This window comes from Thunnus maccoyii, chromosome 10 (assembly GCF_910596095.1).
Source record: "Thunnus maccoyii chromosome 10, fThuMac1.1, whole genome shotgun sequence".
NCBI classification, from domain to species: domain Eukaryota; kingdom Metazoa; phylum Chordata; class Actinopteri; order Scombriformes; family Scombridae; genus Thunnus; species Thunnus maccoyii.
In genome coordinates, this window is record NC_056542.1 from 3,674,215 (window position 1) to 3,686,935 (window position 12,721).

Here is a 12,721-nt window from a genome sequence, read left to right on the forward strand (position 1 = left end):
ACACCAATGCAGTTTTTCTGTTGGCATAATGTGTTCATGATATTTAAATTTTTCCTTTTGACAAATCATTTTGTTTGGGGAATTTCTTTCTACAGTTTTTTTTATGCAGTTCAGACATCATCATTTGAAAGCTCACATATCAAAGTATTGATTGCCAGAACTGTTTTCTAGCTGATAAATTCAGATAATTGCTAATGACCCACATTTATCTGCATTTTTGTGGTATCATGATTTTGTCTAGACTTTGTTAGCTCATACATACAAATCTCTAAAAGTGATATTTGACCAAATTATTTTAACAACCATGAGTCTAAACTTGCAGTAGCCTGCTGATGCTAGAATATAACCACAGTTTAGCCATTATCGCGATGTCTTTGTATGTGAGCAGTCTGGCTGTGTTTAGGCTAACCTGTCGACCGGGGGAGCGGCTTGTAACTTGCCTCTTGTTTTGTCCTCCCCCCTCCCCCTTCCTCCCCCCCTCCTTTTTCTCCACAGCATGTGGGGTGCAGAGAAACAGAATGCGGAGATGGTTAACTGCATCTCCAATATTGCTGCTAACCTGAGGTGAATGACATGATAGCAGCTCTGTCATGCCTTTTTTTTTTTTTTTTTATCTGTCAAGTTTTTTTTATCCCACTCACAGGCTCGGTTATGATCCAAAATAACAAAATAACCCCAAAGAAATTCCAGAGTAGATGCATTTATATGACAAATATAATATCAAACTATTTCTTTTTCTTTCCATCTGTATGTTGGATGTGATGCCTGTTGTTGCTTTGCTGTGTGTCTGTAACGTCGCTGCTCTTTCAGGTCCGCGAACGCACTATTTTTTTTCCAAGAATATCAGTCGACTCGCGGCGGTTGTAGGAGTTTTCATTGCCACCTAAAGCTTAGATCTGAAGCTCTTTTGTAAGTGTCACGAACAAAGAAGAAGACACTCCAGCGTGACAGCGGCAGTGTCTCGCTAAAGGTTTCTCAAAATGAAAGGAGTCTCTGGATGCTGCTTTCAGTCCCGAACGCTGAACCGACGGCGCAGCTGTGTGCCACCGACATGCTTACTGCATTAAAATTTTACTTTCCAACCATTTAGCTGTCACTCTAAGCTGACAGTCAGACATAAGCTTCAATTCCTTAGATACATGTTGGCCTGAAACGCCTACAGTAGCATGACTAAAAAGAATAATTTAGACGTAGAGCAGCTGTCAAAGGCACTTATTTAGATAGATGACATTAAACGATATGCAGTTTGTAATTTAGTGGAGTTTGATAATCGTTTAACAGCCTGTAACAATCTGAAATTAGCATTTAACAATTTGAAACCCCTCTCAGTGCTGATATCCTATTGTTCAGAACAATCTCTGCTACAAACACAGTATATATCTCAGCGTAGAGTTAATTGTACAGACCGCACAGCTGCTCAGACTATCACCAAAAAGATTAAAAATGACAGAAATGTGTTTTTAAAAAAAAAAAAAAAAAACACTTCAATAATGTCAGCTGTCAGAAGAGAGACTGTTATTTGTTTCTCTGTCTGACAAGCTGAAAATTGTCCATGAAAATATGATAATAGGTTGTTTATTGTATTGAGCAGCTGTGACTCCAGTCGGTTGAGCATCTTTCGTATAGTTAACACTCAGCGACAGCTCGCGCGCAGCAGAACTCTTCATATCGCCTTGTAAATGTTAACAAATGGCGTTCCAGGTTGTGTAAAATCCTTCAGCAAACAGATCATTTAAACCACTCGGAGACTCAACTCTCCCTGAAGAGCTTCAGCTGTAACTATTCAACTACTCTTTCACATCACAGCAGCTACTGTAGACTGCAACTAGTGATTATTTTCATTATAAATTCATCTATTTATCCTTTAAGCTATACCTTTCTACAAAAAAATAGTGAAAAAAGCCAATCCAAAAGTTCCTAGAGCCTAAATAACTTCTTTAAATCGCTTGTTTTGTGTCTAAAACACAACTAGTTTCAGTTTATTATGATTTAAAGCAGAAGAGAAAAGTAGGAGCCAGTGAATGTCTGGCATTTTTGCAAACACTTATTATTCTGTCAACTCACTAATCTGTAAATGGACTCATGTTTCAGCACTAAATTACAGGCTGAAACATCACAAGTAGCATCTATTACAGTTTCTATATTTTTCCATGCTGTAGTCAATCATTAAGTGTTAATAACAGGTGCATGAGACAAATCAATCCTGTCTAAATAGAGTCTAAATAGAGTGCAGGTGTCTGGATGCTTTAACTCCTGAAAGATTTCATTCTTGTTGTGCTTTAAAATAGCCGAGACGTTCTTTAAAAAAAAAACACTGAGAACAATAATCATGATTTTTTTTTTTTTTACTAAATAAGCAGGATTTTCAGCTCATCCATAATCATGCAGCCCAGATGTTGATTGTGGCTCCGTTTCAAGCACCTTCAGGTTTGGCATTATAATACCAGGCAGGTTTAGTCTGTTGTTTGTGGGATCAGAGAGACAGAACGGCTGTCACTGAAAACATAGCGAGCACCACAGAAATGTGGGAAGCTTTCCCAACACACCAAACTGTTCTCTCTCTCTCTGTCTCGGGCAGAACGGAAAATCGTGCCGTCCTAGGACAGCACGGGCAGACGTGGACGCTTCTGCAGCCCAGACTGCACCAGTTTGTTTTTTGATTTCATCACAGCAGCGAACAAACAAGCCCCTTCCAATCAAACCGTGATTGACAGCTTGGCTTTGAGCCTCGCGCCTTCGCTGCCGTCCACATTTTTTCCTCGCCTCAGGCTCCATGAGGAAATGATTTCTGTCGTCTTACCCTCTCCCATCCCCACTTTTTTTTTTTTTTTTTAATCATTCCTCTTTCACTACTTCCCGTCTTTCCACTTATTTCCTGCTCTTTTGTCAGGGCTTGGTTTAATTCGGCAAACACCTGTTGACTCTGGGTTTTTTTTCCTCCTCGCTCCTCCAATCTAAATGTTAATGTCAAGTCTGCCCCCTAAACCTCCTCCTCCTCCCCGCAGAGCCTCGTCTGCAGCTTGTTTTGCCAGTTTATACAGAATCGCTCTCTGGATGGCGGTTATTTGTTGCAGGATGTGTTTGTCATTGTTTGTTTCTTCACTGAGTCAATGTGTTATCGGCAGTCGGGATGCTTCAGGAGGAAAAAAACTTTTCAGGGATGTTGTGTGAATGTGCATCAGCGTTGTCGGTCGTTTTTTTTTTTTTTTTTTTAAATGGGAAGCTGATAATTCTTCCTCGTGCTGCTTCGTCTCACTTTGTTCTTGTTTATCGCCCACAAAAACACAACTTGTCTGTGTTTCTTCTTCTGTCTCTTTTTGCTCTCTGTCTCCCCTCCCTCTCAGCTCTCTCTCTCTCTCTCTCTCTCTCTCTCTCTCTCTCTCTCTCTCTCAGTTGTGGTTTAAGGAAAAAAAAAAAACCCACTTGCAGACAGTGCACACATTGCTGAATAGCTTACAGGAGACACTGTGTTGTCTGCAGGGCACAGTGCACACATGTTTATCAGAGGCTGTTCAGTAAAAACCTCCCCGGAGGAATCAGTGTTTTATTACAGATCAGGAACCAGCAGAGGGTTCGACGCTGAAGATAAAAATAATACATGAGCTTTATTTAGCAACAAACTTATGACACGTTCAGTCTTTACAGTGAGATGAGTTGGTCACCAGTTACTGTGAAACTAATCTAATAATACTTAACATTACCAGGCTGACCCAACATGTTGGATCTTTAAAAGCAGATGATAACAGAAGTTTCTGTAAATTCCAAAATAAAAGACTCAAATCATGTCTAGTTTGTTTGAGGACATAAAGGCTCAGAGGTTTCAAAGTAAAATGGCTAAAAATCCAAATTAACACCCATTAAGTCAAACAGCAGCAACAATAAGTCATATTGTAATCTATAGAAGAACCAAGCAGCCTGTCTGAAACACACTCTGTGAGAATTGAAGGTATATTCCTTTAATGATCATCTCTACTGAGGCTCGATCCCATTTTAGGAAAAGTCAGTGATTTCTAGATTATTGGAAGTGATTGTAAAAAATTCATTGCATGTGGACGACTATCAGATGTGTGTGTGCGCCGGCTGCCGTGCCCAGCTCTCTAACAACATCTCAGTGTGACTGAAGCAGCTGTTGAGACGGTTTTTTTTTTATTCGTTTTGTTTAGTTTTTTTTTTGTAGTAACCATGTCTGGACTGACCATGCCTGGCCTCCGTCCCACTGTTTTCCTGCTGTTTTAGCTTTTCTAAACTTGCCTGTCTCTTTTTTTTTCCACCTCCCTCCACAGCCTGGCCTCTCAGTCCAACTTGCTCTTTGGCAGGGAGGAGGGCCTCTGCTGGTACTGTACTCTCTACACTTCAGCTACACAGCTACAGCACGCCGCTTTCCCAAAATATCTGCTGCACAGAGGATCCTCAGCTCACTTTCAAAACTAATGAATATAGAGATATTATTGCTTTGGGGGCAGTTATGACAACACACCTGCTTCGTTCTGTTGTATTTTTGTGGGAGACCACAAATGAAAAGTCTCAATTATTTAAATACAAAAAAATAGAAAGACAAACCGTAACTAAACATGTTAAAGAGAATCTAAATTTTGCATAAATTTGGACGTAAAGTTTTCCAGCATTTATAACTTTATTGCCAGAAAGCTTTAAAGGTAGAGAGACGTCATATTTTTCAAATTTAAACCTTCTTTTTGTACCACAATGACCACAAAGACATTTCTACATGATCATTTTTACATCTGTGAAAGTTGAACATAGTACTAGTGTCTCACAGGAGGATCAGTGGGTGTTTAAAGGTTAAATGACACCTACACATACACACCAACATTAAAACAATACGTTTGAAAGCTTTATTTGGCCAGAAGTGTGAACTTTTAAAAACCGGATCTTCAGCAGTTCCTTAGTGAGGAACTTGACTATAAAATATGAGTCATAGTCATAAGATATCATGTTGTACTGTTATTTAGAGCCCTCTGCTCCTATGTTTTCCATTTATCATATTAGATGGAGAGCAGTATCCAAACAGGCTGCAATCAGGATATTTTGAACAAGAACTAAAAGGAAAAAACATAATAACATAATAACAACTATTAGAATTAAAGGGATAATCCTGTGATTTAACATTACACTTCCATAAAGTTGGGGGAAGTTTTAAAAAAAGAATGTTTGAACTATTGCAACCAATAGTATCTTTTTGTTCCCCTCCCTGCCTACGTCTTTCACATTTAATGCTCCCAATTTGTAACGCAGACTTTCTGTTCTAATAGTAGTAAAGTCTACAAAGCCAAAGCTAAGATGACCCTGATGACATCACTGTGACATCACTTGGGTTGTTTGATAAAGGTCCTTCAGAGCCACAGAAAACATAATACCTGTATATAATTGTGGCATTTTAATTTCCCTTTGGGATAAATAAAGTATCTATCTATCCATCCGTCCCCCATGACTAGTAAACCAACCTTTACAGCATGTGTAATATTGGCGTAACGCCCCTTTAAATATCCAATCATGCAAAACCAAAACAAAATTTTTGTCTTAACTGCAAACAGTACTGACTGTTACTCAGAGCACATTGATATGATAATGACTACTTCAGTAATACAATTAGAGAAATCTGAGTTAATTGGAAGCGTGTTGATCCTCAGAAAAGCAAAGCATTTTGGGAAACACGGCTGCAGCTCACCACACAGCACTGTAACCAAGTGTCTGCTTCTGGCTGTGCTCGCTGTGTTGTTAGCACTGAGGGGGTAGCCTGCCGCTCTCGCCTTCATCACTGTCACCGGCCCGCTGACTCGGCCGTTTTCACTCGCCATAGCAACAGCAAACCCCCCCCCCCCACACACACACACACACACCCACCACCGTGGCACCGCCATCCATCTACCTGTGCCGGCCCCCGAGCCACGATGCACAGGTTTGATGAAGTGGCGAGCATGGCGAGAGACCGACTGAACCTCGCCACCACTGGGGGATTTCTGTGTGTTTGTGTGTGTGTGTGTGTGTGAGAGAGAGAGAGAGAGAGAGAGACCATAGGAGGGAAGGCACATTTGTATGTAAGACAGCAAGAGTGCATGAGTTTAAGTGTGTGTGTCAAGACGGAGGGAGGAAGACAGCGAGCACATTTGAGCGTCGCAGACCCAGATCGCCTGGAGGAGCGCTATCTTAAATTCCCCTCTCAGTCTGCCAGTAATTGAGGGAATATTAGAGATACAGCGCTGCAGATGGCTCATGGTATGACATATTAGAACACACCCGTGGGGCGAAACGCAGTAATTGGGAGCTTCAAATTCAGATCGACCGTGTAAAGCTGGCGGAGAGAGAGAGAGAGAGAGAGAGAGAGAGAGAGAGAGAGAACGAGCGCTATCCCAAAAAAAAAAAAAAAATCCTGTCGACAACGTCAAAGGAGTGAACCACAGTGCAGCGTCAACAGCCTGTGTCAGCCTCAGTGACAGGTACGACTCAGCCTCCAGCCAGCGGAGGAGGAAGAGGAGGAGGAGGAGGAGGCTGATCAAAGAGTTGTGGCAGGTGGAAGCACAGACACTTGACAGAGACGTAAGCTTCCTGGCACATGAGTTTGTCCCGAGCATCTCAGGTCACGTGCGGAGAAATCGTGTTTAGAGCAGTTTAATCAAAAGCTGGATGCAGTTTGATTGTATTTTTTATAAGCAGGTGTCATCGGTATAACTGTGCATCTCGTCCTAATAAGGAGAGATCAGTTGGAAATGTCTAACGGTGCTTAATGAGGTAGCAACAGATACAGACTTTAGTGATTAGACTCCATTTATGTTCAAAGCTAGCGAAGTCTGAATCCCCTTCCACAAACCTTCATCAAGTCTCCGGCAACAGCGTTGAACCAGGCTCAACTTTTATCTCAACACAATTCATCATCATCCAGCGCTGCTTCGGCCAGTTAAACATGTCAAAGTGCACATTCCTGCTACATTACTCTCCGCTGTGAATGGTGTAATTCTACTGTTTACCCCGCAGCGATGGAGACGGAGGATAAACCCATCGTCGCCGTCTCGCCATGATATCTTTCCAAAGTTGTAAAAGTCCCTTCTGCGTAGCATTATAAACCTCCGTGCAGTGTTTTGACGCCTGTTACGGCCTTTAAACTCATGAATGTATTACTCAGGCTGGCGTCCCTTTGACGTATTTCATCATCACATCAGTATCTGTAGCCACACGCCATCACAACCGCAGACCGCGGTGCTGTTGGAGCAGCGCCAGAACAGTCTACAGGTCTTAGCGGTGAATGGGGAGGAAGTGGGTAGCGCGACAGAATGACAAGATCACAAAGATATTAACGGCAGCATCCGACGACTGGTTCCTGGAGCGTGGGCATAAAGATGACTGGAGAGAGGAGATGATGTAAGAGTTTGTGAATGACGAGGTCTCTGACAGCGCAGGAAAGCAGAAGTGAAAGATAATATGGAAATTACGATCAGGACGGGGAAAATGAGAGACTTTTTTTTTTTTTTATAATCAGGTTAATATTAATTAGAGAAGTTTTTTGTCAGTGACAGCTCTGATGCAATGCTTTTAGTTCTCAGTCTGTTACAAGCAGCAGCATAAAGGGGTTTTTCTTTTAAGCATCAGGAAAAGAAGTCCTGTCTAATGAAGGACTTCATTTGAGTAGGTGAGAATATTAAGACTCAGAGGGCACCGAATATTATCAACTAAGAAAGTTTTGATCCTCTACAAGCAGAACTGTTGATAAAATTGCCAAAAAATCCCAAAATGCAAAGTGTTTTAAAGGGTCATTACAGGCAGAGGGAGCGGACAGATGTTGCTATGTAGCAGCCAGCGGTTTGTCCTGATGTGTAGCCGTGCTCACATTGAGCTAAAGGTCAGAGAAGGTAACTTACAGGGACGGTCGCCATAGAAATCTCTAATCTGACAGTTTGAATCATTACCTAAACAACCTCCTCGTGAGCCTCGGGTTTGCTTGTGATTTTGCAATGCAAACTTTTGCGGACTAAAAATTGAAAATGCGAGGATGTTTGGGCTGCATGGCTTCTGGACTGTTTGCTTTTATGTGGCCTCACATGTAGTCCTGATTGTTTTTGTGTGTTTCCCTTTTCCTTCCCTGTGTGCTGAAGTCCTGGTTTATAGCATTGTCGTACAGTGTTTTAGGTATTAGTCTTTAAACAAATGGCTAGCTTACCCTAGTGAAAGTTAATTTGCATATTGTGATGCATTCATTGGCCAGTCTTTTCTTTGTTTCAATATTGGCTGTACTGTATGTTTCAGCTGCAAACTGTTGTCTAATGAAGCTCTGATTTAACCTCCAAAGATAATACAGGGTGAAACTATAATTTTCGGTAATCTCACTCTTTTTGTTTCCTTTTCTCCTCCTTCCATCTTTCTATCTCTTCATCCATCTCTCCAGGCCGGTGGGCCACATACCTCAGGGCGCAGCACTGACAGTCAACACGAACCCCAACGTCAACATCAAGTCCGAACCCGTCTCACCGAACCGCGACCGCAGCACTCCCAGCTCCACCAGCGGCGGGGGAGGCGGAGGCGGAGGGGGCCAGGGTCAGATCCAGGGCCAAGGTCTGGTGTCAGTCGCCTACCCCGGTACCCTGCGCCTGGAAGTGGGAGGCCAAGGCCGCTCGCCCGTCGACAGCCTGAGCAGCAACGGCAGCTCGTACGAAGGCAGCGACCGGGATGACGGTCAGGGTCGAGGCGGGGGTCAAGAGTTCCACCACCAGGCGGGCACCCAACAGCCCGCCATGGTCCTCCTGCGGCCCTCTTCGGCCGAACCCCAGGAGCAGGACGGGACCAACGTCAAGAGAATGAGACTGGACACCTGGGTGACATAAAGAGATAACCGGAGAGGGATAGACGGACGGACAGATGTAGGATGGAAATGGAGATGTGTACTTGTGGCTTGTGTACATGCCCCCACCAGCCCCGACTCCCCTGATCTCTTTCCCTGCGCATACACACACACACATACACACACACACACACCATCAACCCAGTAACCTACCGTCCAAACAGGAAACTGACCTCACACACACACACACACACACATACAGACACAAGCATGCTAACATGTCGCACGTGTGGACACTGAAGCGCACTTGTATGTCAATGTGCATACACATTTGAACTCTAATGTACTTTCACTCACACACACACACACACACACATATAAAACCTTGAGGGGTTGAGCCACCAAACCAGGGATTATTTGTCAAAACGATTACAACGTTGGACTTTATTCAGCTGTATTTGAATAGAAGTTAGTTTTTAATCTGAGAAATGGTCTGAAGGCTACAGTGGCTAATAAATCCCTAAATTTAGCCACTTGGAACTATTTCACGTTCACACGTCGCTGGCAGAGCAGACAAACATACCAGCCTTTTGTTTCCCAGCATGCCCTGCATTTGGTTAAGCGGCTGGTGGTATTCTCCACATCCCCCCCCTCCTCCCTCATCATGTCCTCTGTCTGTTTATCCACAGTAGGTTTTTTTGGTCGAAACACCACTGCGCTGTATTAAAACAGTGGCACCAAATGAGTCCACATCTTTGTACACATCAGCCCGAACACGGTTGTCTTGCTAATCGCTCTAGATTCTTGTTTCTTTTTCTAAGAGCCTGGGGGCCGTTTTCGCCCCTTTTTAAAAGCGTGACGTTTTTTTGTCCGTCTGTCTTGACTGTTGATCTCTTAAGAGTTTGGATTCGTTTCAGTTTTGAATATTAAGACACTAAAAAAAAAATGAAAAACTTGCCTCCCTCCCCAGCCGAACCAGCGGCCGTGTCAACACGCTGGCGCTTTGGCCCCCCCCCCACGTACAAGACTGAAGACCCCCGGGGTCTTTATTTAATCTGAACCTTGCAGACTAGCTGTAAAAAAAACGAGGAACATGATTTGTTGCCGAGGTAAAAAGACTGCTTTTCTTTGAATCAGGGATGAGCTGCAACGGCTCAACGACACATGACGCAGATACTCTCTAGTTTTGCCCACATTGTGTCAACTGCAGATGCTGAGAAAGGCGTGTGTGTGTGTGTGTGTGTGTGTGGTGTTTATGTGTGTGCGTGTATACGGGTTTGTTACCTCAACTGGTCATTTTTTTTAACTAAGTGATTTGGGCAAATGTTCATTCTTCAATTTCATCCTTGAACACACACCTGCGATGCACACAGCTGACTTTATTTTTGTGAAGCGAATCACGTTTTGAATAGATAGCTGATGTTCAAAGGGGAGAATCGTGAGGTACCATGTATATAAGCAATCTGTAACCTTTGTGGCTTTTGTGTGACAGGGATAAGGTGTTTTGAAGGTTTTAAAAACAAAAAAAAAATAGATCATATACAAGTATATATTTAAACAGCTTCAGGCGGTAGCAAGGGCAGCTCTGCATCTGGGGCAGGAGACTACAACAGACGACAGGGATTGTATATATAAACTATATATTCGGCAGGATATCCCTTAACGAAACAGAGAAAAAAAAAATGAAAGCAAACACATTGATTCTCAGTGGATCAGTCTTTTTTTTTTATTATTATTATTATTTATGCGTGTATATAAATTGTAATATGTTGACGAGCCAAGAGAGGGTGCTGTAGAGACAGAAAGGGAAGACGTAGCCGTGGCGACTCGGACTGTTTTGAGTGAGTAATGGTTAGGACTCTGTCACTGATGGAGCGCACTTTACCTTAAACCCCCCCCGATCCCCGACACCTTAACACACCTGACCCACGGACACAAACGCACACATACTGTACTGTACATGCTGTACACACTAGAGTTACACTGATATACCGGCTGCCTGCAAGGCTTTTGTTAAAAAATTACAATCACAATTTTGCACTTTTTTTTTTTCTCTTAACTCCAAATTCTGTTTTGTTGTAGTTCACCTGTTACTGTGGTTTACAGCCAAAATATAGTTTTAAAATAATTTAATGGATTTAACTGATCACAAATCAGAAACATTGAAGATTTTGAGATTAAATATAATAGGAAGACAGTAAATAAAACAACAAAAAGTACAATTTTTCCAAAGTATGTTGCAAATTTATTTAAAACTTCCTTAAATAAAATACCTTAACTCCAAATTCTGTTTTGTTGTAGTTCGCCTGTTACTGTGGCTTACAGCCAAAATTTTGTTTTAAATTATTGATTTAACTGATCACAAATCAGAAACACTTAAGATTTTGAGATTAAATATAATAGGAAGACAGTAAATAAAACAACAAAAAGTACAATTTTACAAAGTATGTTGCAAATTTATTTAAAACTTCCTTAAATAATTTATAATTGAATGATATTATAGACATAATTGTAACATTTCTAGTCAAAATTTTTTATGTTTTTTTTCTAATAGTTTAATAATACCAATAAATTGTAAATTAAATGTATTTGTTTCATTCATTAACTAACTAACCGCTGAAATACATCCAAAATCTTTCAGTGTAAAAACTACGAAAAACACACAAAAGAGCTGCAAACGTTATTTCATCGTTCTGTCTTTTAGAGTTCGGTGTCCAGTGATGGTGTAAATTCTGATATATATACTTATTTTTAAGTATTTTTTTGGCATGTCAAAGTATTGGTTTAAAATGATGATCTAACCCCCCCCTCCCCCCTCCCTACTTATTATTAAGTATTTGCAGCCTCAGGACAAAATCGCCAGTATTATCTCTCCCAAACATATCACCTGAACTCTAGACGACACACATACACACACACACAGATAGATTGATATGATTAAACAAGCCAAGGATGCCCCCCCCCCCCCCTTGTCCCCGTCTTCGTTTTATAAGTTAACCTTTTCCTCTTATTAAAAGCCATGTATCTATAGGATCTCTCCTCCGCCTGTCACTGGTTCGCTGTAGTTTTATATTACTGAGAGTTAAAAAAAAAAGACTATGAAAGCAAAAGAAATGTGAAGGATGTCATTTTGTACTCAATAAACGTGGCAAAGGGTGATTTTTTTTTTTTTAGTGGGTAGATTTTTAAAAACATAGCGGTCAAGAGTGCAAATTCATGTATTTATTTTCTCCTAAAAGCACTCTCAGCCTCCATCCATGCGCTTGTTAAAAGCTTCGGACAAAGTGTTTGGGTATCGTTGTCGTTAAGCCGGAGGTTTCAGAACCAGTCATGATCTTTTAATGACTACCTCCCTCAAATCCAAACGCAGACCTGTCAACTTTGAGGTTTTTACCACATCCTATGTCATGGGCAGGCCCTCGTCACCTCCCACTCACCCCCCGCCCCCCCCCCCCCCGCCCCCCGTCACTCAGTCAGTTTGTGTTTTTTTTTTGTTTTTTTTCTTCCTCTGCAAGCTTAATCTCAAAAAACGCCACACACACACAAACACATTTCATAACACACACACTCCTTTTCTGTTTACTCCGTCCAGACAGCGGGTGTCAGCGCTGAAATGACAAGTCAAATTATTTTTTTTTTGGGGGGGGGGGGGCGGTGGGGTCATTTCCATGGGTAACACACACACACCCTCCCCTCTTCTTCAACTTCCCAGCCTCATCACACACTACCACCATCATCATCATCATCCTCTCCTCACTTCATCTGACTTCCCATTTTCTTCTTCTTCATCATCCACTCTGTGACAAGGCTGAGTGTCAATATTGCTTTTCTGAGCACGTGGCAGAGTGAACATAAACCCCCCCCCCCCCCCCCCCCCCCCCCACCTCCACCCCCCAAGTGTAAACACTTTGACTGTTAAGACTGTTGTGCTTG

The 12,721-nt window shown here is 42.1% G+C and overlaps 1 protein-coding gene across 3 annotated transcripts in view; it reads left to right on the forward strand.

The window, feature by feature from the left end:
- The window catches only part of mef2d (myocyte enhancer factor 2d), a 106,515-nt gene extending 94,291 nt beyond the window's left edge, over positions 1–12,224 (forward strand). For 2 of the 3 annotated variants that reach the window (XM_042424211.1, XM_042424212.1), the window contains one exon: positions 8,396–12,224. In XM_042424211.1, the coding sequence (XP_042280145.1) occupies positions 8,396–8,831 (436 nt within the window). In that variant the 3' untranslated portion in view covers positions 8,832–12,224. Of the gene's footprint in view, positions 1–495; positions 565–8,395 lie in introns of all 3 variants that reach the window. The other variant, XM_042424210.1, reaches the window with a different exon arrangement.
- The last annotated feature ends 497 nt before the right edge of the window (positions 12,225–12,721 follow it).